The sequence below is a fragment of the Centruroides sculpturatus genome, unplaced genomic scaffold (assembly GCF_000671375.1).
Source record: "Centruroides sculpturatus isolate CEXI.00-Female unplaced genomic scaffold, Cexi_2.0 scaffold1571, whole genome shotgun sequence".
Classification (NCBI taxonomy): domain Eukaryota; kingdom Metazoa; phylum Arthropoda; class Arachnida; order Scorpiones; family Buthidae; genus Centruroides; species Centruroides sculpturatus.
Window position 1 is genome coordinate 60,812 of NW_019385700.1, and position 26,365 is coordinate 87,176.

General features: G+C 30.1%; 1 protein-coding gene and 3 long non-coding RNA genes across 4 annotated transcripts in view; 2 read left to right on the forward strand and 2 right to left on the reverse strand.

Annotated features, from left to right (window-relative positions):
* The window catches only part of LOC111641335 (glucose-6-phosphate 1-dehydrogenase-like), a 41,859-nt gene extending 35,662 nt beyond the window's left edge, over nucleotides 1-6,197 (forward strand). Inside the window, exons 10-11 of the mRNA XM_023387471.1 lie at nucleotides 2,154-2,323; nucleotides 5,865-6,197. Coding sequence (XP_023243239.1) covers nucleotides 2,154-2,323; nucleotides 5,865-5,955 — 261 coding nt within the window. The 3' untranslated portion in view covers nucleotides 5,956-6,197. The remainder of the gene's footprint in view (nucleotides 1-2,153; nucleotides 2,324-5,864) is intronic.
* A 4,454-nt stretch (nucleotides 6,198-10,651) lies between these two features.
* Nucleotides 10,652-26,365, forward strand: part of LOC111641330 — a 52,016-nt gene continuing 36,302 nt past the window's right edge. The window contains exon 1 of the long non-coding RNA XR_002759388.1: nucleotides 10,652-10,905. This is a non-coding gene — a long non-coding RNA (uncharacterized LOC111641330). The remainder of the gene's footprint in view (nucleotides 10,906-26,365) is intronic.
* Nucleotides 13,539-14,465, reverse strand: LOC111641328. Its single transcript, XR_002759386.1, has 4 exons — nucleotides 14,225-14,465; nucleotides 14,045-14,147; nucleotides 13,892-13,956; nucleotides 13,539-13,788 (listed from the first exon to the last, which is right to left on the reverse strand). It is a non-coding gene; the product is annotated as an uncharacterized LOC111641328 (long non-coding RNA).
* LOC111641331 lies at nucleotides 24,351-25,053 on the reverse strand. The gene is made up of 4 exons (XR_002759389.1): nucleotides 24,813-25,053; nucleotides 24,633-24,735; nucleotides 24,480-24,544; nucleotides 24,351-24,376 (listed from the first exon to the last, which is right to left on the reverse strand). It is a non-coding gene; the product is annotated as an uncharacterized LOC111641331 (long non-coding RNA).

Consider the following 26,365-nt stretch of genomic DNA (forward strand, 5'->3'; position numbering starts at 1 on the left):
ACTTTATAGTTTCATCATCAAAATCTAGAATTATAATAAAATTAATTTTGGCAAAAGATGTAAAAATCAGCTTATAACAAATTTTTCAAATTTTATTTTTGTAAATTAAATTGGTATTGTATTATTATTTTTTTACTTCACATTTTATTTTCCTATCAAAAATAGAATATTTTAATTCTAAATTCTGACATTTAGGAAACTTGAATATGCTTAATAAATTATTACTTGGACTTCTAAAGTAAGATGCTATTTAGTTGAATTATTCCACATAAGTTCATTCAAAAAGGCTTTGAACTATTGAATGCTGTTGAAAGAATTATTTAATACTTCAGAATTAACAATTTAAAAGCTATAGAAGATGAGATTTTTAACTGACAAACAGTATGATTTTTAAAGTTTAATCTTGAATGAAGAATATATTAAAGGTATAATTGACATTTTTCTTTTGACAAGAATAACCATTACTCACTCAGGTTTTCAAATAATTAAAGATGAATAAGTAATTAGAGATTGCCAGATTCAAGCTTTTAATCCAACAGTCATTAATATCCATCGTTTTGGAAATCTGTTCATAGATTGATACAGGTATACCTCGACTTACGTTGTTCCCGATTATACGTCGTTTGTCAAAAAAGTATATGGAAAAATAAAAATCAAGTTTAAGTCATTTTATTTGACTTTACGTCTGTCTGCCACAAATATTGAAGTCGTAATATCACTAGAAAAGCATTTAAAGCACATAAAATCATATTAAAATATATACATTTACAACTATGTACAGTACTGTATTTACAGTACATGCATTCGTACATTTAGATTACTTTTTTCTGTACTATATTAAAAACTGAAATTAATTTGTTTGTAAGCTTAAAATAGATCCTTATTAACCATAGATTATTAAAAATGCATTAATAAATAAAATACAGAACCGGAATTGGCAATTTATAGTTTAGCCTAGTGACAAGTAGATTTGGAAACAAGTAAATTCGACTTACGTCGTTTTTCGATTTAAGTCGTTCTCCTGGAACCAATTACCAACATAAGGCGAGGTATACCTGTACTTTCATTTGATAATAAACAAATAAATTTAGAAATTAAATATTAATAATAATGCTTAATATCACCTAATATAATATAATATAATATCACCAAATAAAGATATTAGGTGATATTATATTATAACACCATTAATTTAATGATTAATACTAAGTAATTTGCTACTATAAGTAGACATTAGCTACCAGCTCTTAATTAAATAAATAATTATAGTTTTAATAATTTATTAAATAATTAGTTAGATCCATCTGGAAGAAAAGAACTGATCCAAAGTGGGACCAGAACCTGCAACCTCTGCTTGCCATGTGGTGTACTTGCCAATTGCACTACCTAGACCAGGCATGGCCAACATATGGCCTGTGGGCAGATCCAGCCCGTCTAATGAATTTATGTGGCCTGCGATTAATCTTTCAATATTAGCTACTGAAGTCCGAATAGCTCGATGAAAAGGTCAACAACTTACTGTGTGTTTAGAGTTAACCCTCCATTACAAATCTCTTAAGTACAGCGTAGAATGTTGATAAAGCATGATAATGTGTGAAAAATGTATCTGTAATCTCTATGTACAATTTAGTCTCTACGAGGTGACACCACAATGAGATCTCGCACCACCTCAAAATCTTCCTAGGGCAGCCTCTGGTTCAGCCCGTGAAAAAAGTTTTCGTTCCAATTTGGCCCGGGAGCAAAAAATTGTTGCCCACCCCTGACTTAGATCCTAAGCAAGCCTTTGCTTTCAGATATACTGTGTTTAAATTTTAGATATAACCTTATGTGGTGATGGAACCTAATATCTACCTCTAGTAGAAAATTACATAGTATTAATCATTAAATTAGTGGTGTTATAGCCTGATTATTTAGGTGATCATTTGGTTATGTCAGAAAATCATTTCTTCCATTTAAAAAATGCCAATGCTAATTATATGTTCATATAATAATCAATTATTAAATTATAATTGTATTTGTGCAAGCTTAAAATGTTTATACTATTTATTACTTTTTTAATTCACATAAAAATAATATGAAATTAAGAGTACGTTGTTTTACTTAATTAAAAATCCAATTATTTAATGAATTAAAAAGACATTTTTTCATTTTAGGATTTAGTTATGCCAGATGCTTATGAAAGATTATTGCTTGATGTGTTCTGTGGGAGTCAAATTCATTTTGTGAGTAGTGATGAACTGTCTGAAGCATGGCGAATTTTCACTCCTCTTCTTCATGAAATTGAAGCAAAAAATATCAAACCTATTCCTTATGTATTTGGCAGGTATGGTATATAATTTATGAATTACAAAAATATTCCTAATACAAATCAAAAAGAAAAAAAAAACAAACAGATAATTAAGGAAACCATGGACAGGATTCTTTAATAGAAATGTTTTTAATCTTTACTTCGACCAGCTTTACCTCTTTTGAAAAAAGAATTTTAGAATGCAGAATATATACCATGTTCTGATATGTATTCTTATATATTCATTTCATTGTTTTTTTTGAAAGAACTGAAGCTGGTTGAATTAAAGACTGAAAACTGTTCTTTTTTGTTTACATTAATAAAATATATTTTCTTAGATCATTTAGATTAATATGACATTGCTACATACAAGGATGATTGTTAAATAAGTTGTCTTACCACAGCATTCTATGAAGTGTGGAGTATAGAGCCACACCAAATTCCTGATTATTCATGGTAATTAGTGCATAGGTATGCATAGAATACCAGAAAACATGGAAAATCCAAAATAGCCCTCTAAACCAGTGTTCCCCAACCTGTGTCATGGCAAGGTTGGGAAACACTGATTTAGAGTGCCTCTGGTGTATCATGAAAAATATTAAATATTTTTTAGAATTTTGAATACTCTTTTCTTAAAATTTCATTTATCTTTCATCTTATTACCACCAGTTGACTAAAAGGAGAAAGAGGTATTCATTAAAATGCCAATTGCTGCAAAATTTGTGGCATCAGCATACCCCACTCCCAAATGTTGCATGTGTCTATGCTTATGCCAGCATACCAACTCTTTGGAGCTTCTACAAACATATAAATGTTGCAGAATTACCAGCTTAAAGACCAATACTAGCTCTTTACACATTGATTCAAATAGTCTTTTTTTATTTTTATTGTATACTAGCTGTACCTGGCCACGCGTTGATGTGACTCAAAATGTATCTATTATAAATGTATAACACTCCCCATGGGAGGGAATTTTGAAAAATTCCTTTTTAATGTACATTTCCTTGATGTACTCTATTAAAACGCAATCAAAAACGCAAAAAACTGCATCTAAATAGTATAATAGAAGCTGAGTTCTTCACAGTAATCCTCAATCCTGTCCCTCTCCCCTATGAGGTGGGGAATTTCGACATCTATATAATATAAAAAATGCATGTATTCGAATGCAATGTTGTGTCAAAATTTCAAAGCAATCAGTTAAGAACTTTCAGAGATTTAAGATTTTGAACAAATGAACATTTACATTTTTATTTATATAGATTTGTAAAATTATGAGTTTTTATCTTGGTAAGTTTAACTTCTGTATTATTAAAACTTTTTAAAAATCAATTGTAATTTATTTTAAATGTTAAACATTTTTATTTTATTAAAATTATGGTCTGTCACAGGAATTTAATGAATTCAAAGTTTGTCACTAATCCAAAAAGGTTGAGAAACAGTGCTGTAAACTATGAAAAAACTATTCAGAAATTTTAAATGAACCATAATATATATACAATTGAACTCTTATAATGCCAATGCAAGTCCCAAGCTTCATAAGCTGAAATACAGTATACAGGTATACCTCAACTTACGTCGTTTCGAGTTACGTCGTTCCCGATTATACGTCGTTTGTCAAAAAAGTATATGGAAAAATAAAAATCAAGTTTAAGTCATTTTATTCGACTTTATGTCTGTCCACCACAAATATTGAAGTCGTAATATCACTAGAAAAGCATTTAAAGCACATAAAATCATATTAAAATATATACATTTACAAGTTTGTACTGTATTTACAATACATGAATTCGTAAATTCAGATTACTTTTGTCTGTACTATATTAAAAACTTTAAACTTTATAAAATTTATTTGTTTGTAAGTTTAAAATAGATCCTTATTAACTATATATTATTGAAAATGCATTAATAAATAAAATACAGAACCGGAAATGGTAATTTATGGTTTAGCCTAGTGACAAGTAGATTCGGAGACAAGTAAATTCGACTTACGTCGCATTTCCTGGAACCAATTACCGACGTAAGGCGAGGTATACCTGTACATTAATCAATAAACATAAAATGCAGATTTCTTCTATTTTTAAAAATATTATGTAGAAATTAAAATTTTTCATTATTATATATAATTCTTATATTTTTTCCAAGTTATTGTATTTTAAAACTAGTAGGCTATCTTTTTCAAATTGCTGTTTATAGCAAATGTAATTTTTTCACATAAATTCAAAAAACTGAATGTTGCTTATGGTACTTTGTCATTTTACAGTAATTCTAATATTTTGATGATGCATGGATAATTGGAAGTTTGATGTATGTAGTGACCATTTTTAGTAGTCATGAATATCTGTGCAGTTTAAATTTATTGTTATGTTGTTGCATAACAGTCAAGTTTAAATAATAACTCATCTTCTTCCTCATTCTGTACTAAGTAGTGATCAGTGATTGAATTTTTTAGTATTGGAAGGTTGCATGCTTATTGAAATTCATAGATGTTTACAAAGCATTTATGACAGTGATAAGAGATATATTTGCAGAATAAGGGCAGAAAGAATCCTCTTGTACCTTAATTAATCAGGCAAGATTGCACTGCAGTAAGGAAAAACAAACATGCTTAAGAAACTGATGTTTCAGATTATTCTATCCCTCCTTACCACTTTGATTTGGCACTGTCAGACTTCTTGTTGTTTTCAAATTTAAAGAAAGTATTGAAAGATATTGGCTTATCACTGGATGCTATACAGAATGCATCAAGGAAAAACCAGAAGATTTTTTTTATGCAAGAATACAAAAATACCATTGTTTTGCTATTTGATGTTCAGTAAACTTTTCCTTCATATATTCCATCTGCTATCTAAACTCCATTCAGTCTCTGATTATTGAGAGTATATTCTGACAATCCAACATTTGTTCTAGCTTTTTTTAAGCTCTTTTGTTTTCTATTCTTTGCAGATCTAATTCTTTTTTCTATGTATCAAATCTATTATTTTATTCTATCCATAATTGCTATTTCCTCAAGTGATTCCTCATTTTATTAAATAATTAACTGATCAGAGAAATTATCATTAATACTGATTTTCTTTTTAATATTATATTTTTGAATGTTTAAATTAATTTTAATTTTTCAATGTAATGATTATTAGGTGTTTTGTGATATTTAAAAATTTTATAAAGTAACAAAGTTTTATGATTATCTGTAATTTTTTTTGTCAACATAAATCATTAATTATTTTAACATTTTATATAGAAATAATTTTAAAATATTCTAGTAAGTATTTTAGTAACAAATAAAATTATATATTAAGGTACACATCAGCCAATAATCTGTTAATCATTATAAAAACTAAATTATTGTTCTATTCAAGTATTTTATTATTTACAAACATTACAAAATTTGATCACTATTAGAATCTTCTTGTTCAATACACAAATTATAATTCTTTAACAAATTTGATTTATCATTCATATTCACAAGTATGCTTAGTACATACAAAACTCAGTTAACTGACTTTTTAGTTACTCCACATTTATATAACAGTATTATGAATAATTTCTAATTTCTTTTTTATTTTTATTTTTTTTAAAGTCGAGGACCAAAAGAAGCTGATGAGCTCCTGAATGAAAAGGGATACAGATTTTATGGTACTTACAAATGGGTCCAACCATCACACTATTGAATCTTTGCATAAATGTAAATGATATCTTTACTATTATTGTTGTTGTTTTATTTTTTTAAAGAATAGAGTAATATATAAAATTTGTTACACATATCTTGCATTTATTGCATGGGGATTGGGATTATTGCATGGGAAAAACATATTTTCTAACTCATGATGTTTTGGTGTATATAAAATGTAATATATTTACATAATTACTTTATATTCAGTTAATTTAAAATAAACTAATTAGCTTTTTAATGTATTAAATGTTATATTTTGACAAGATTTAGATATTTATAGAAGAATTTTTGTATTAACTGTTAAGAAAATGGAAGCTTTTATTGAAAAAAAAAAGCATTTATTTGGATAATGAAACTTAAAAATTTAATATTTTTAACAAGGTTTTAAAATCAAATTGCATTATTCCTTAAAGTTTCTGATATGTTAAATAAAGACTGGTCTAAAAATTAATCATAGTGAAGGTTAACTTATCTTATTTAGATACTTTTATTATATTCTAAAAATTATTCAAATTTATTGTAAATTTACTTTGATGTCTCTCTCAGTTTGTATCAATATGATTATTATTGTAGTTTTTTTATAAGTTTCTTTATTAAATTTTAAGAAAAATTAGTAACAATATAAATTATATCTACTTATGTAATAAAATATTATGTAATTTTTTAAGAATTTATATCCTACGGCAAGGGACCAACCAATAGAAATTTCTTGTGCTTTACAGCTTTTTGCTTTTATTTGTTATTATTTAATGAATTTCTTTACTTTATTAAATAAAATATTACAAAAGTTTTTTAGTAAATCTCTTTCATTAATACTTACAGAATAAATCTTTAATTCATACCAAAAGTTCTAATGATTTTTTTAAATAAATAATTGATAATCTAAGTTATTAAATGTCAGAAAGTATAGGTGGTGATTTATTTATATCATGTAATTTTAACTTTTAACTTAATATTAAAAATGCAACATGACATTTATTATGCTATAAAATTACAAAGTACTTCAAGTTAATAGGTTTATAACAAAATACTAATTTCTATACAATTTTTATATTTTTAAAGTGCTAATAATAATAAAAGTTTAAGAAGAAAATTCTAAATAGAATTTCCTTTTTCATTACAAATTTAAATTTTGTATCTAAATTCTTTGTAGTTTCTTTCCATGGGGAATTTTGGATAATGTACTATATATTACATAGAGCATAAATTGCCATGTTCATCAACATTTTCATATTTATATTAGCATACAGAAACGTGGACAAAATTTGGGTAATCATACTTTGAATTTTAATGTTTATGCTCATATAAGAGATTATCTTCCAGTTACAAATAACTGGCGTGATTCAAAAAAGAATGCTTTCAAGATCTTTCTAAGATTTCACTTAGAAAATTCTTGATGATTATTTCGGTACAACTAGTTTGAGATAGCTGAATTTGTACATTTTTCCTCCATTATATTTACATTAAATCATATAGGTTAACTTATTACACTAAATGATTAATCACATTTTGATCAACCTTTGTAATGAAACTGAAATTTTAAAAAAGTGAAAAAATTTAATTAGCAATGTATAAAGCTCTATTTCTATAATGTTTTTAATATTTCTTCCATATTGAGTGCTATTTTAAACTTTTTCTTATATTATACTTTAAGAACCATGTTGAATCATTTAAATATTTTTTTAAACTTACATTCAAGAAACAGTGTAAGGAAAAAATTTTGTTTTCTTATTTAAAGTATTTTCCATCAGTATTACCAAGAGAGCTTCTTTCAAATTAAATTTTGAATTAATCCATTAAAGCATTTTGCTTAAACAAGAAGGCATTTGCATTTTGCTTTACAATGACAATAGATACTTTTTTTTTTAATATGACAGATTGGACATGCACATTAAATATTTGGCAAGCTAATTAGCTTGGAGTGTCGCTTCTGTATCTGAAGATGTTTACTTTTTTTCAGACTTGGAAAGCATGCAAAGTGTAAACTGGAGTGATGACATAAAAACATAGCCGATCAACAAACATTTGGTTATCTAGGTGAAAACACATGTAATTACTTTTTTAACACTAACATGAATATTCCAGTAATTTAGAAAGTCTGGGTGTCCAAAGTGGTTAAAGCCTCAGCCTATTGTTTGGGCAGCAATAGGCTGGGGCTTTTATCACCTTAATAAAGATTAACACTTTCTTCAATGATGATTCATTTTTAATAATTTACTTTCAATTAATTAATTGTTTCCATATATGTTCTTTTAGATTTATTGTTATAAATGGTACAGTATGTCCCAAATGTTGATAATACCCACATAGGTTTAAAATAAATTAGGGCTATATAACATAGTGGTTTAAAGATTTTTTTCAATATTTCACTGGTCTTTGGACAGAAAGGTTGAGAAACTGTGCTGAGAAATCTGGAATCAAACTAAGCAGTTTGAAAACCCCAGGAATTTTTCATGGACAGTCTATCCAAGATGTCAATATGCATTTTTAAAAACTACGTGCCCAATCCAGCATTGTCAGTTTTTTAAAACTAAGTAACCAAATATTGCCAGATTTTTAAAATTCCAAAAAAAGTGTTGAATAAACATTATGCGATTTTACGTATTTTTATAGCTTTATTAATTAAAAAGTAAACCATGAAATGCATGGTAATAGATAAAATATATATGCAGTACAGTATTTACTATATTTGATGCCACTGATTTCACCAGCCAATTTCAAATTATTTAGCTGTAATAAACGTTTTCTTATAAGACAAATAGTGTAAGTACTGTACAGTATAAAGAAAGGCTACAAAAGTTGTTTTCAACAAACAATTTATTAAATGAAAAATAAATTTCAAAGCTAATTGTACACTAGTTAACAAGTAGAAAGGGAAAGTACTGTAGGGGAAGGTGGTGCAAGATGGGGTCATGGGGTAAAACGGTGACGTCCGTTTATTTGTGGTTAATGTGCTTTTATCTAGCTGTTATTTGGGGAACTAAATGTCTACCTCGAAAGGGATCATGGAGCGAGAGAACGTCCAAATCGCTCTCTTTGTTTGGAAGTAAGACACGTTTTTCATGTTTCAGCAATACTTCATCTAATTTTATGCCTGCTAAAATGTTTCTACAAAGTAAGTATCATTGTAAACTTTTACATTACCTTTTAGATGAAGATATTATGATATTCGAAGTAACCTTTAAGACTGTAATTGTTTAGTTTTGAAATGAAGTTTACTTGTGTTTGCAGTCAGTATGAAAAATGTACGTTGGGGGCAAGATGGGGTACCCATCTAACCCCAGGTTGACCATGAATATGGCCTATGAATCCAGAAGTATTTTTGGAGGCATACTTTATTGCTTCAGAGACGACAAACAGGCGCCTTCAGCAAGGGTAGGTCTAACAAAAGACAAATGACACAGAATTATTGTGGAGGGTTAGATAGCCTAACCCTCTACTCTGTATCTACAGAGAGTTGGGCTAAATGTAGCCGTTGTGATAAATGGGTACACTGTTCTTGTACCAATATTGAAGAAAACGACAGTTTAACTATTTTAATTTGTCCTTCTTGTATATAAAAATAATATCCCCATCTTACCCCATGGGTGGGGCAAGATGGTGCATTACATATAATTTTAAAATATTAAATTTTCTTGTTTTTAAAAACGTTTTTCAAAAATTAAATTTTGTATTATATATTACCACATGTTGTAGTTGCTGAGAATAAAAAATTATTGTTCTCATTAAAGTGGTTGCCATCTTAAGACTTTTCAAACCTTAACGTTCTCATCTTGCCCCACCTTCCCCTACATCTAGAATATCACTAAAACTTTGTTCTTGCTGGCAAACTTAAATGAATCTATATCCAGTTCTGATTCATTGTTTGTTTGGTAATGCATTGTGTTATTAAAAGATTGTAGCAATGAAGATGTAATTTTGAAGATTTTACAACCGCCTTGTTTAGTAATGCAGAATGCCAATTATGAAATCTAATCGGTTAGACGGACAGAGCTAAGAAGTATTCTATCTTTGAACGGTGTGCTGAGTTAGCAAGTTAGACTAGATCGTGTGTAAAAATGGAGAATAGCGTAATAATCATAATTTTAATAACGTTTGTGTGAACACGGCTCAGGTATTCCTAACGTGTTGGTGAAATCTAATGCAAGATTGTAGTTTGAAGGCTATTTCTTTTAAATTAAATTAATATGCCTCAATGTTTTTAATTTATTATAATCTTATTCCGTCCACTAGTACTGTACGTATCTATTAACAGGACTTATTAAACTGGCTTTAAGGATACTGCAACTCGGTTTCACAATTATAAAATTGTTGTTTTATTTATTTTACCTGTAAATTAAACAGGTAAATTAAATAAAACAACAATTTTATAATTGTGAAACCGAGTTGCAGTATCCTTAAAGCCAGTTTAATAAGTCCTGTTAATAGATACGTACTAGTGGACGAAATAAGGCTATTTCTTTTAGTTTTAATAGCATTCATATAAAAATAATTCTGTACAATAAAATATTAACTTAAAACCAAACCATGACATTTTCTTAATTTCAAAAATAATTAAATTCATCTTTTAATGAAATTTCAGAGTTGATATAAGTCAGATTTTATTAAAATATATTAAGCGACGTCATCAGTGACGATAGTCTTAAAATGCACTTTTTCGTTATTGTCAACGAACCAATAATACAAACGTAATTCTATTGTTCAATCGAGATGAATTGGCCAATTTCTCTAAATTTTCTTCAAAGGTATTGGAATTTTGCTTTGTTTTGAAAGAAGTAACTTAAGAAAAAAGCTTGGAAATTGCAAAATCGCCAATACAAGAATGAAAAAGTGAGAAAATACATCACTAAAATATGAGACAGATGAACACAATAGATTCTTTTCAGTCAATAATAAAGAATGAAGACGAAATGCTTGTAGAGGGATAATACTTAAATTTATATGGCAGGTAAGTCATTTGATTTAAATACAAATTATTTTCACACAATTCTGTTATTAGTGCTAAATTCGCGTCATTCCTATAGAAGGCTGAGTTTGGTTTTATTTGGTTACAACAACGCGACACATGGGCGGTCTACCAAGGGGACGCCTTCCGGGAGATCTTTTATGGAAAACTGGCTTTTTGTTGTTATTGATGTAACTAACGCAAAGAAAACCTAGAAAATTCCATATGGCCAGTCTGTTGGCGAGGCGCGAACCCACGATCAACTATCAGTATTCAATGGTTTTGTCCACTTGGTCACTATAGAAAGATAGGTGTTACCTGACGAAAATTGAAGTGTTGGATTATGGAGCTATAAATAATTGGAAAGGCAGTGGTGGAAACATTCTATTGATAACTTCAGGTTAACCTCAGGATATTAGAGCGACCCTAACGGGGAAGATAGAAGCCCACACTTTTGTTGATGCCCTCGTAGTGGGGAGGATGGGAGCCCGCATTTTTTGAGCTGTGTACCCGGGTGTTATGGCAGGCGGTCTCTGCGAACTTGTACTGTGCTGTTATCTGACTGTATATTTCCAAGGTAAATAAATCTTACGTTTTGTTTACGCCGTGTCTAGTTTCGTTCAAGAACCTCGTAACGGTTGCCGAACTGCCACCTTGACCGCTCGGCCATCGAAGGAGCATCGCTGGTGACAGCCTACCGCTTCACAGAAGTATGCCGACAAGGTGGCAGCCTACTTCAAAATTTGTGGATAGTGGCCGGAGGGTCATCCGCCACTATCCACAAATTTTGAAGTTGCCAAAAAGAGGCTGCAGGTAGTTTTGAAGAAGCTGAGTGACGAGAAGTTGGAAGAGTATGGACGAGTGTTTCGGGAGTGAGAGGAGACTGAAACTATTGAACGCATTGGGCCGTATATAACGATGCATAAGGGATGCTACTTGTCTCACCGCCCTGTCTATAACCCTAAGAGTGAAACCACTCCCATTCGACCCGGGTTGATGTTTTAGTAAAGAAGAAGGGAGAACCTTTAGTCAACGATTGTCTTGAAAAAGAACCGAACCTGATAGAATTGTGTTCTCGAAATTTAGTGACTCAATTTGGAGTTACTAAATTTTGAATTCAACTTTGACTAGAGTTGCCAACCATCTTTCATTGAGCTGTATTATTCTTCCGCCTTTCTTTTGAGTACAGTAAGATCGCGTTTAGCGCTTAGGATGCGTTCCTAGACGACAAAGCGCTAAACGAAACAACGTTAAACGAGGTCACTTTAACCCATAGTAAATAGGGAAAGGGGAAAACGCGACCAAAACTAAACAAATTTTACGTTAAATTTAAGTTATATTATTGTGAAAATTAATATAAAAATATGTTATATAACACACAACTTTATATTTCTGTGTGCATATGCTTATTTTTGTGATGAAGGTCCTGATTCTTCTGAAATTCTTGATTTTTTTGTGATGAACTCGTGTAGTGTCATTTATCGCTGCTGCTTTCGTTAAGCAAATGTCGGTAGCAGGAGATTACATCCAAAACGTTTCCTATTGCTTTTGCACTCCTTTCAAAACCTGGATCATTCGCTATAGTTTGATCAACGATTTCGGTTATCGTTACCAAACTTTCACTAAGGAAATCTATAACAAGTTCTTTGGGTTCTTCGTTTTCAGAACCTACTTTCCAGTTTTACATGAATTGCTTGTTCTGCCAGTTCTTGAAGGTCGTCGTTGGTAAGTCTGTCACCAGAAACCTGCAGTAACTCCTCAATATCCGGCTCGTCTACATCACCTAGTCCTGCTGTATCGATTAAGTTGACAATTTGTCAAAGATAGGCTCTTCTCGTTGAGAATCTTTGGATACCTCCGGCCGTACCTTCTTCCACACTCAGTTCATGCATTTAATTCTTGTCAAGCGAAGTCGATATTGCCTATAGCATCCATGATGTTTTGCTGATAGGTTCGAGTTCGGGAATAATCTTATTATATACGAATCAATGAAATGCCGCAATAATTTGAATAAGCGTAAATTTTGAGCTTTTCTTTAAGGCTTAGAGCCAGGGCTGTGTAGTCGCGTAAAAATCTACCGACTCCAACTCCGACTCCGACTTTTCCTTACCATCCGACTCCGACTCCGGCTAAAACACCAAAACTCCACGACTCCGACTCCGACTTCACAGCCCTGCTTAGAGCAGACCACGTTATATCGAATCGGCGTTAATCGGATGCGCTAAATGAGGTTTTACTGCATAAGTTAACTGTTTGTTCTTGTTTCATTTTATTTTATCATCTCTGAAATGTTACTGGCAGACGTTCTTATTCTAAAGTAATAGTTTCGTCTTTATTACTCATTAGGGTAACAAAAAATGAAGACATTATTATTAGAGTGGCGCAAGCAAATTGAACTTAGTGACTCAATTAGAATAGCGTTGGTAACAGTCTTAACATTGGGTTTATATAGATAATAGATACGGTTTTAATGTTTTATAAGGTTTTAGTTATTCAACGAATATTTAAAAAAACTACTTTGTTATAGATATTCTCCGTTTATGCAGTGTCCTTTTGTGTTGGCAACTATTGAATTTCATTGAATTAAGGTGGTTGCACTCGAGTCTAGTTGATACTTCTACTAGACCGTAAGCAGACTTTTACATGGGTGGAGTTATAAAAACACATTCTTTTTCCATAGTTTATTACTAGTTAACTTATATTGTAAAAATTAAGTACTATATATACAGTATTCTCAATTTTCCGAAACCATGTTTTATAATTTTCTATGATTCTCAACAAAACAGTGCTACACTTGGTTATAATTTAAACACTTGGCGTTTTTTCATCTTTATTCAGTTGATACGAGTATTACTACACGTTTCGGGCACTCCCCCTCATCAGCCACTAAACATTAAGAAGGTATACATAAATTTTTTAACAAAACTACAGAAAGGCTAATTTTACAAAAATATATAACTAAATGTATAAATTCATTCGCGAGACATACCATTAGATTCTTTACGAACTTGAAAGATAAACATGTAAAGGAGTAATGCAGTTTCGTATATCTGCCTAGATAAATTTTCACACATTTTTTACAAATTTATAATGTAACATTATTTTCTTTATATTTATAGGAATTTTACAAAATACAACCTACCTTAAGTTTTACAATTATACTACATTTACTAGTGAGACTCAGAATATACTTTTCCAACAATGAAATCAAAAGTAGGCTTCACCAACACGAAATTTACGTACATCTGGTTTAGAAACAAGTAATTGATACATAAGTACAGTACATAAACAATATAAAAAAATTTTTTAAAAAGGACATTACCTGAGGAGCAAGTTTTAAATTTTTGATAAACAATTCCAACATTGAATCTTGTTTTTACATAGACGTGATATATTTTATTGTTTTTTTATATTTACAAATAAAAGAAACACTAACTAGTAGACTTAGTTAAGTTCTACTATACAAATTACACATCAATACACCACAGAGATAAAACCCGCTCCCTCTTTACAGTTTTTTTCTTGTCGCAATGCGGTCTAATACAAATTTGTATATTTGAACGAAATACAATAGCTTATTTTACAAAATTATTTTCAATAATACAATTATAACTAAACTAGATAAAAATTTTTTTGAAATTATTTTATAAAACATTTAACCAATTTTCATTTATTTTGAAACTCAAGTTTTTATTAATACAATTGTTGGCTTTTAGGATCTCGAAACTTCCTTTAAATTTCCTGCTATATGTGTTTTTTTCTTTTTGTATAATTTCAACATTAGACTTATCAATATTACAATTATTCAATAAACAATGTTCGTGGAAAACTGAATTTAATCTGTTGTACTTAAAGTCTGCAATGTGATCTTTCAATTTTGTATTTAATTTACGTTTTGTTTCACCTATATAAATATTAGTATTACTGCAAGTACATGGAATTTTATAGACTATATTTTGCGTTTCTTCTTTTTCTTGTCTAGTTATTTTCTTTAATTGTTTCGCTTTTAATCTAGATTGCAATTTCTCGTATTTAGGCGCTAGTTTTACATTAATTTTTCTCAACTCTTTGTCAATCTCTTCATATAACCGTCTAATATAGGGAAAACTAATATGTTTTATGTCTGGATCCTTTTTTAATCTTTCGTATTTTTTATCATTCAACCTCTTTTCCAAAATATTAATTATTCTGTTTGGATATCCATTTAGCATAAATTTCTTTTTTAATTCGTTTACATATTTGTTTATATTAGTAGTTTTACTGGTTCTTGTCTTAATCTTGGTGTATTTCATATTGAAAACATTCTGTTTAATGCACATAGGTATATTTGACTTATAAATAATTGTTTTGCTTATAGAGCATGGTTTTTTAAAGGTTCAAATTCTATACTATTATCATTTCTTTTTATTGTAATATCTAAGTAATTTATGCTATGGTTAATATTATTTTCTTCTTCTATTTTAAACTGAATTTCTCTATGTATGTTATTTATTATATCTTTAATGTCGTTAATTTTAATCTCTATATCATTATATATGACTAGGATGTCATCTACATATCTTCTATAAAATTTAATGCCTTCTATTTTGTTAATTTTTTTTATCAATCATTACTATTTCCGCTAACTTTGGTCCCATAACAGATCTCATGCTAATGCCTTCGTTTTGTGTATAATATTTACAGTCGATCCCCCTATAAGATCATTGATTTTTCCGTTTTATCTGAATTACATGTTGTACGAGTCACTTAGATTTTACAAATACGTGTGCCGGGCTGTGAACGGCTCACATATTTGTAAAATCTAAGTGACTCGTACAACATGTAATTCAGATAAAACGGAAAAATCAATGATCTTATAGGGGGATCGACTGTATTGTTTATTTCAAAGTAGTTACTTCTATAAGAGAATTCTATTAAATCAATAATATCAGGTTCTACATTAATTTGTTTTAATTTTTCTTCAACAATTTCCCACGCTATCGAGGGGTACATATCAATGATATCCAAACTAGCAATTTTAAAAGTATTTTTTATATTTAAATCCTTAATATCTTTCAAAAACTCATCTGTATTACATATGGCTAATCTAGAATTCTGATATGATTTTAGTTTTTTCTTTAAAAAATTATATAAATTGAATATTTAAAGTCTATTATGGGCCTAACTTTATCACCTACTTTATGGGTTTTAAGTTGAATGTTTATTTTTGGTGTACGATCGTTACTACTATTTAAGATGAATTCTTTTTCAGTTTTGGTTAATTTTTTTTAATTTTTGTAGTTTTGTAATTCTATTTTTTAACTTTTTTGGGTCTATTCGGATTCTCTAAATCTTTCACTTTTTATCAATTCAAGTTTTTTAGCTTTTACCCAATCTATGTTTACAATATACAATCTGTTTTGATTTATCAGCTTTTATTATTTCTAAATTATCAATTAAAAATCTATGTAATTCACTAATATGATTTTTATATCTATAATAATTTTTATCTTTTATAACTGTTTTTTTTATATATTTCTTTATCTTATCACTTAAGTTCGTTTTTACAAATTTTGATTCAATTTCTGATAAATTATTAGGCTACTAAATTTGGTATTATGTCGAGGACTTCCCATTTATTAGGGCCATTAAAGTCTAAGCCTTTTTGTATAGTTTCTAAAATATTTTCAGGAATTTTGATTTATGTATACCTTTTCAATGTTTAGTTGGCTGATGAGGAGCAGTGCCCGAAACGTGTAGTAATACTCGTATTAACTGAATAAAGATGAAAAAACGCAAAGTGTTTAAATAGTAGCACGGTTTTGAGAATCATATTATATGTATATTAAACTCTCCGCCCTGTGGGAACTAAGAGAGCTACTTTTTAGCAAGCCCATTATGGGTTTGGCAAGGCCTACAATGGGGTGGCCGGGTGATGGGGGACGAGAACCGATATATCCGGTCGGACCACTCCCGAAAAAATCCTGAGGATTTTTCGACCCCTCCGGATTCGATCCCCAGAGTGGTAGACTGTCACCTCGACCGCCCGGCGATCCGGTCGTCAATATAAATATATAGTATACAGTACAGTAGACTAAAGAGAAACTGAACGGCTAAAAAATAAATATGTTATATACAACATGTCTTATTAATATTAATATGATAACATTGTTCTGTTTGAATTTGTACACGACCTTGGTAACAATACATTATAGACTATTTGTAAGTCCAATTACTCCCAAGGCGGAGATCGACTCTCAATGAGATGGAGCAGCATGAGTGAGAGATGAGGAATGAATCGTTGATCTATACTTTATAAAGTAAGGTGGTCTGAATCGAATTCAAATCTGGATTCTCCTTTTTTTTGGCCATCTTATATTCATTATCTTTTAAGTTATCCGATGAAAACAAAAATATTGTTTGATGCATATATTCATATAGAGAACTTGCATTTTACAAGTAAAACAACAGAGGGAAACTATGGAGCATTTTGCATTCTTGGATTCAGGAATGAAATGTCCAGAAATGCAAAAAAATTTGGGGTTTTTCTGTATGTATGGATGTTAGTGTGTGCCTTTGGGGCGGCACGATTTTATTCACCCTATTTGAAACTTGTGCTTTTTGTCAAAAATTTATAAAATTTTTCAGGGAGGTTTGTTTATTAGGAGATTAATGCTATTAAATTTTGGCGATTAAAGGTCGAGGGAGTGGGAAGATAAAGGGGGTCGTGTGTATCTCCAGTAGGATCGGACTTAATGACGATTTTACTCGTTATTAGCATTTACAATTTTTTTAAATAAAATTCATCTCTACCCTCAAAATTAAGCGTTTTGCTATTTTATGATAGTTAAAAATATAAAATGATTTTTAATAAAATATGCTAACAGATGGCGCTACCAAATGTGGTCGGGTAAGTTAAGCGACTCGTTGCTGGATTTTTATAACGGAAATGGCATAGTTTTTCTGTTTTTCTATTAGTGGTAATTCTCTTAATAGGAGTTAAATGTTTCAGCATAAACCAGCATAAAGTACAGTAGAGCGTCGTTTATCCGAAAGCTGGTTATCCGAAACGTCTGTTATCCGAAAGCATTCAAATCGGCAAATTTAAATTTTCGCTAGTGCTGTGGCGCTGCAATCTTCGGCTATTTCTTGGGTTATTCAAATATTTTACGTTTTTGATACTAAATTAACATCTGAAGTATAATTTTTTTATTGTTTTTATATTTTTCAATATATTTATTTTGTGTGTATAAAATAAAAAAATAATTTTTAACGATACAATAGTCTTCGTTAGGCTTAACATCGACGAAAATTCAACGCGAAGTGACACGCAACGGTGAAAAATTTCAACATGGGATAAATTAATATATTTTTTCGTACATGATTCGTTATCCGAAAAAGTAAGTTATCCGAACCACCCCAGTCCCCAATTGATTCGGATAAACGACGCTCTACTGTAGTAGCATATCTCTATATACGAGCATAAAATAGTTGTGACTATACAGTATAAACGTATACTAACCTAATCTAACAGTGCCAGCAAATTTCATAAAACGGTAATACATTAGGACTTGCTATTCTGGCCATTCCTTTTACAGAAAAGTGTCGGATTACCGAGAATGCATAGGCCTAAAATTTGTCTAAAGGCAATGAATGACATAGTCTGTCGCTCTTCTGTACTGATTCTTTATGGAGGCATGCAGGAAAAATAGTACGACGACTGATATGCAATACTGTGCACAGAAATGAAACCAGAGTAAACAAGAAAACAAGTTGTGTGACATGATTACCATTTTCATGGAAACGAAAGCGTCCAGACAATCATACGAGTGATATTCCGGATAATGAAGAAGCCGGATTTTAAGAGTATACTATAGTTTCATTTGCTAAACCCAGGACCAAATTTGCACGTAATCTAAATAAACTGAAGCTTGGGGCTTTGCGATGAGTCTCTAGGGCCTCACATTTTTACATGTTCATAATTTGGTAGAGGAGAAGGGCATGTTATATCTTATAGTATAATTTGCTTCTTGTTTAGATGTTTCTTGTTTGACTATGTTAATTTTCTATTGGCTATTAATATAACTCTAACAAAAGCTTATCATAACGATTAAAATTGCCATTAAGGTGACTGTTTTTACATTTTCGTTATATTGACTCTAATATGCATTTTGGACGTATAAATTCGTCCCTCTTCAGTTAGGTACAATATTATATCTACATAGACAAAGTAACAATTACATAAGAATCATCTTAACACCGACAAAAATCTAAAATAAAATATGTCTAGTTTTTACTTACAATATTAAAATCAACAGTTGAAGAATTTTTGAAAAAAAATAAAACATATTTAAAAAATTATAATTTTCTAGTGATTCCAGAACAGTTTAATAACTTAAAGAAAACCGTAAATAATAATAATAATAATAATAAAACAGAATAAAATATCCTAAATACTAAAAATGTGATTTATAATTTCCAGTGTAGCTGTACTAATAATAAAACATATGTGGGTGAAACCAGTAAAGAACTAGGTATTAAAATAAAAGAACATATAAGTCCCATCAAAAATAATAACCAATATTCAGAAGTAGCTCGCATTGTAACATTCTGAGGGATTAAAAGTTTACCATCAATATTGTTAAGAAAGAGAAAAACATTTGAATATTTGGAAATAATTAAAAACTATGAAACTGTTCATGCATTAAGTCAGTGTTTTCCAATCTGTGGGGCTCGAAGCTATTGCAAAGGGCGCAGCTTTTACCAAATTATTATTTTTTAATACAAACAAACAAACAAAATCAAATCGATGTCGAAAAAATGTCAGCAAAATGGTTATGCTTAATTCACAACCCTAGTCCGAACGACTCGGGTACGAATGATAAAAATTCATCCACACTCTTGCCGAAAAGTCTCGACAAGAGTCGAGCCCGGGAGAACAATATACTTTATTAACCTTAAATAAGGTATATTGTTTTTTAGGCCGTGTAATGGATTATAAGGACAGTATTTATGAAATTAGATTGTTACGAAAATTAAAGGAGATGCAAAGTTTTTTTAATAAAATATGATAACAAATGGTGCCACTAAAATTTTAAATGCTGACGGGAAAATTGAGCAACTCGTTGCTGGTTTATTAAATATAGGGGAGAGTCGTACAGTATCGAACATTACTAGCATTCTACAGAGGTGTTTGTTGGTATTTAGTGCGTCAAAAATTATTAAAATAAATCTTATTAGTTTCACAATATAAAATTATATACAACGGACAATCTCTAAAATGTTACCATGTGGCAGTCGTCCTGTACCGACAATTTACTTGTGCAGTAAAGACCACAAATAATTTAAAAAAAAAAAGTCTGTTTTCTTTCTTTTTAATTTAGATAGAAATGGCAGAAAGTGAGAGAAAGAAGAAAGTAAAATTGACCGAAGCTGGCATGAAAAATGGCAATAGATGAACAACATGACTCAACAGCTCGACAGCTTCGACATTTTCAGTTCCAAAAACAACATTAGTATATCGAATGACAGCAATTCAAGTTGACAAAAATATAAGTATGGTCCCTCAGATGAACGTTAGATTGCATAGAACTTTCGATGGAAAAACAATAATTTTATATGCAAGATCACGATTAAAAGTTCATTTAAAAAGACTGAGCACATATCAAATGTGCCGATCAAGAAAATATTTTGTATCTTATTTGTAACAATTGTAAGCAGTGAAGTTTTAATGGAAATTTTCGAAGATTTGTTCCTATGTTTTCCTAGTATTCATTTTTTTGAATAAATGTCATTATTATTGGTTATAGTACGAAAGTACACTATTCTACATTGGTGTTCGAAATTAAGAGAATTTGCACATTTTGTCGATTTTAACAAAAGTAATGATCCGAAAGGACAAATTATGCCACCTAATAAGAATGAAAATTTTTAGTGTTGAATACGTATACATCCATTGAGGGTGCCATCTGTCACATGCAAATGTGACAGATGCACCCTGTGCCAGGCAAACGGGTCCCAACAGGTTGTTCCGACAAGCTGTCATATCTGCACGTGTATGTGGGCAGAACTTTCACAGCGAAGGGCATGAAAATCACACGTGACTTTGTCCATGATTAATTCGCTCGGGCTCCTCGGTGACATTCATTGTTTTTCTTGTAAAAGTTGGTTCAATTTCATAAGCATTCAAGTAAAATGAGTAGCTACGAACGTCTTGATGACGGAATGAAGTGGAGAATCGTGGATAATTTGGAGGCGGGGCAATCACAAGTGCAGGTTGCTACAGAGCTCAAAGTTTAGTGTCAAATGCAACTTGTCAAAACAATTAAACGACACCCGAATCTATATCGAGAGGGCCTGAGAAAGGTCATCCAAGAGCCATGAGTCCAATGAAGATCTTCATTGGCCGTCATGGCTCTTGGATGACTTTTCGTGGCTATTTGGCACTTTCAGGGAGGCTCCACAAGACTGCTACAGTTTCACAGCTATCTCGTGAGCTGCATGCCGCCACTGGAACAGCCTGAGTTTCAAGGATTACTGTTTCCTGGAGGCTTCATAAGAGAGGGCCTTTTGCCAAAAGACCCACTGTTTGTATCTTGCTCACTTCAGCACACAAGTTACATTACATTAGTTATGGTAAAAGTATTAATGTGGTAAAAGTCGGTACTGCACGACTCTTCTCTAAATTTAATAATCTCTGCTCAAGTTTAAAATCAGAAAACTGTTTTTACAGTATTAAAAGGATTTCCGTATTCAATCGAATTTGTTATCCCATATCTTCCAATTTAATTGCATCTCTCGCTGCAAAGTCTTTTCCGTATGACCTTTATATCTCATAAAATGACAAAATCATTTCTTCCAAAGCAGGAATCGATGATCCTATTTAACAATGAACAATTCTCGTAACAATCAACGCCGGAAGTAAGAGTTTTAAACCTATGAAGCAGTTCCTTGGTGACCTTAACGGTTTTCTTCTTTTTATAATTGAATTTATAATTACGCTTACAAATTATATAGTAATAATAATAACAGTACATTAAATGCAGAAGGTTAAATAATATCCTCTTTGTACGAAATACTTTAGAGGGGCGCTCCCATTCCATAGCATAAGAGAAACAGTAGACCACCAGATGAAGGAACATTAAGTTGTAGTTTGATCTTCGCATTTCAATATAAAGACAAAATTACAACTTGGCAAGCTATTATGAGGTTTTTGGTATCATTATAAACTTTGTTTGTTTTTTTGTCTTCAAGTTCAAGTTCTAAAATTGAAATTATAACAATAACATTACAATACATATACCCATACGTATGTAAACAGAACTCGTAAAGAAACATTTTATTTTAAAAATCCGTTGAAATTCAATGGGCATATATGCTAGTAAAGTAATAATTATTCGTATGTCTGCATAAAGCTTGCTTAATGTTTTAATCAAATTTCATAAGTATGCATAAATTTAAAAAAAAATCTCTAAAAATTACAAATTTACATCACAGTAGTAACTGAGAGTTATAAATGAATGAATAAATAAAGGAACACAATAAAGGACAGAAAGGTAATTTAAATTCTAAATTTCAATTAATCCTTCTCTTTCATTGATTCGATCAAAGATAAGATTTATTGAGTCCAACTTTGCAGAGTCGAATTGATCTTTTGTAATGTTGGAATATGTTAATCGAAAACGGTATAAATTATCATTTAGACAGCTAAGATAAGATATTGTTCAAAGTTGGATAATATATCTCCCGAATGGAATATAAATCTTTCGACAAACTTCATTCTTGAACAGAATTTAATTATCTGTCACCCTTATTTGCATATTTCTGCGCGTTGTATTATCGTGAGTCTTGACAATTAAACCGTTAATGTTGTAAGAAATTGTTGAATTTTTTATTCACAACGTTTTTAAATTGACAATTAGAAATGTACTTAAACATTAAACACAATTAATTTGTAGAAAATTCACATTTTTTAAGTGTTAGGTGTTGAATAGAGGAGAGTAACAAAGCATTGATTTGGTTGTTTATTTAATTTACTCCATCGATGCTAAGAAATAATTTATTAGTACTTCTCAACTAAAACAAATTACTCCTTTAAATAATTAAAGCATTAATTAAGTTAATTGCTTCTATGTTTATTTTCCTCAATTTTCCAATTGTAATGAGGAATTCCTTATTCTTTCATCACTTGCTACGAGGAAAAACTTGGATGCCACCATTTTTTTTTCTTGAATAACTGCTAATGTTTGGAGGTGAGAAAACGACTCTATTGGTTGCTACAGATCCGGACAATCCCTAGATTAGGGGATGAATTAAACATGAAGCCATTGGTCTCTACTGGATACCACTTGAGCTTGTCACGTTGTCAAACGGCGTGACCGCAAAGATTGTGCCATCACCTAAACCTTTAAATTATTCATGGAAGTAATCAGGATGTCTTCTAGAATCAGTTGCACGTTATTACAGTTTATTTAGTAGAATTTCCTACTAGGATTTACAAACTTAACCATTGCTAGATGTCGTTTTCGCATCCCTGGATCAACGATGGATCGTAAAATATTGTAATGGTGAATCCTCATAAATACGTATAAACTTCGTTAAATTATAATTATTATTTGTACAAGAAATTTAAAATCAAATTTAAATGAGTTTAATTAATACAATTTAATGATTTTTTAGTGTATAATTCTTAAATTCGNACTCCGACTTTTCCTTACCATCCGACTCCGACTCCGGCTAAAACACCAAAACTCCACGACTCCGACTCCGACTTCACAGCCCTGCTTAGAGCAGACCGCGTTATATCGAATCGGCGTTAATCGGATGCGCTAAATGAGGTTTTACTGCATAAGTTAACTGTTTGTTCTTGTTTCATTTTATTTTATCATCTCTGAAATGTTACTGGCAGACGTTCTTATTCTAAAGTAATAGTTTCGTCTTTATTACTCATTAGGGTAACAAAAAATGAAGACATTATTATTAGAGTGGCGCATGCAAATTGAACTTAGTGACTCAATTAGAATAGCGTTGGTAACAGTCTTAACATTGGGTTTATATAGATAATAGATACGGTTTTAATGTTTTATAAGGTTTTAGTTATTCAACGAATATTTATAAAAACTACTTTGTTATAGATATTCTCCGTTTATGCAGTGTCCTCCTTTTGTGTTGGCAACTATTGAATTTCATTGAATTAAGGTGGTTGCACTCGAGTCTAGTTGATACTTCTACTAGACCGTAAGCAGACTTTTACATGGGTGGAGTTATAAAAACACATTCTTTTTCCATAGTTTATTACTAGTTAACTTATATTGTAAAAATTAAGTACTATATATACAGTATTCTCAATTTTCCGAAACCATGTTTTATAATTTTCTATGATTCTCAACAAAACAGTGCTACACTTGGTTATAATTTAAACACTTGGCGTTTTTTCATCTTTATTCAGTTGATACGAGTATTACTACACATTTCGGGCACTCCCCCTCATCAGCCACTAAACATTAAGAAGGTATACATAAATTTTTTAACAAAACTACAGAAAGGCTAATTTTACAAAAATATATAACTAAATGTATAAATTCATTCGCGAGACATACCATTAGATTCTTTACGAACTTGAAAGATAAACATGTAAAGGAGTAATGCAGTTTCGTATATCTGCCTAGATAAATTTTCACACATTTTTTACAAATTTATAATGTAACATTATTTTCTTTATATTTATAGGAATTTTACAAAATACAACCTACCTTAAGTTTTACAATTATACTACATTTACTAGTGAGACTCAGAATATACTTTTCCAACAATGAAATCAAAAGTAGGCTTCACCAACACGAAATTTACGTACATCTGGTTTAGAAACAAGTAATTGATACATAAGTACAGTACATAAACAATATAAAAAAATTTTTTAAAAAGGACATTACCTGAGGAGCAAGTTTTAAATTTTTGATAAACAATTCCAACATTGAATCTTGTTTTTACATAGACGTGATATATTTTATTGTTTTTTTATATTTACAAATAAAAGAAACACTAACTAGTAGACTTAGTTAAGTTCTACTATACAAATTACACATCAATACACCACAGAGATAAAACCCGCTCCCTCTTTACAGTTTTTTTCTTGTCGCAATGCGGTCTAATACAAATTTGTATATTTGAACGAAATACAATAGCTTATTTTACAAAATTATTTTCAATAATACAATTATAACTAAACTAGATAAAAATTTTTTTGAAATTATTTTATAAAACATTTAACCAATTTTCATTTATTTTGAAACTCAAGTTTTTATTAATACAATTGTTGGCTTTTAGGATCTCGAAACTTCCTTTAAATTTCCTGCTATATGTGTTTTTTTCTTTTTGTATAATTTCAACATTAGACTTATCAATATTACAATTATTCAATAAACAATGTTCGTGGAAAACTGAATTTAATCTGTTGTACTTAAAGTCTGCAATGTGATCTTTCAATTTTGTATTTAATTTACGTTTTGTTTCACCTATATAAATATTAGTATTACTGCAAGTACATGGAATTTTATAGACTATATTTTGCGTTTCTTCTTTTTCTTGTCTAGTTATTTTCTTTAATTGTTTCGCTTTTAATCTAGATTGCAATTTCTCGTATTTAGGCGCTAGTTTTACATTAATTTTTCTCAACTCTTTGTCAATCTCTTCATATAACCGTCTAATATAGGGAAAACTAATATGTTTTATGTCTGGATCCTTTTTTAATCTTTCGTATTTTTTATCATTCAACCTCTTTTCCAAAATATTAATTATTCTGTTTGGATATCCATTTAGCATAAATTTCTTTTTTAATTCGTTTACATATTTGTTTATATTAGTAGTTTTACTGGTTCTTGTCTTAATCTTGGTGTATTTCATATTGAAAACATTCTGTTTAATGCACATAGGTATATTTGACTTATAAATAATTGTTTTGCTTATAGAGCATGGTTTTTTAAAGGTTCAAATTCTATACTATTATCATTTCTTTTTATTGTAATATCTAAGTAATTTATGTTACGGTTAATATTATTTTCTTCTTCTATTTTAAACTGAATTTCTCTATGTATGTTATTTATTATATCTTTAATGTCGTTAATTTTAATCTCTATATCATTATATATGACTAGGATGTCATCTACATATCTTCTATAAAATTTAATGCCTTCTATTTTGTTAATTTTTTTTATCAATCATTACTATTTCCGCTAACTTTGGTCCCATAACAGATCTCATGCTAATGCCTTCGTTTTGTGTATAATATTTACAGTCGATCCCCCTATAAGATCATTGATTTTTCCGTTTTATCTGAATTACATGTTGTACGAGTCACTTAGATTTTACAAATACGTGTGCCGGGCTGTGAACGGCTCACATATTTGTAAAATCTAAGTGACTCGTACAACATGTAATTCAGATAAAACGGAAAAATCAATGATCTTATAGGGGGGTCGACTGTATA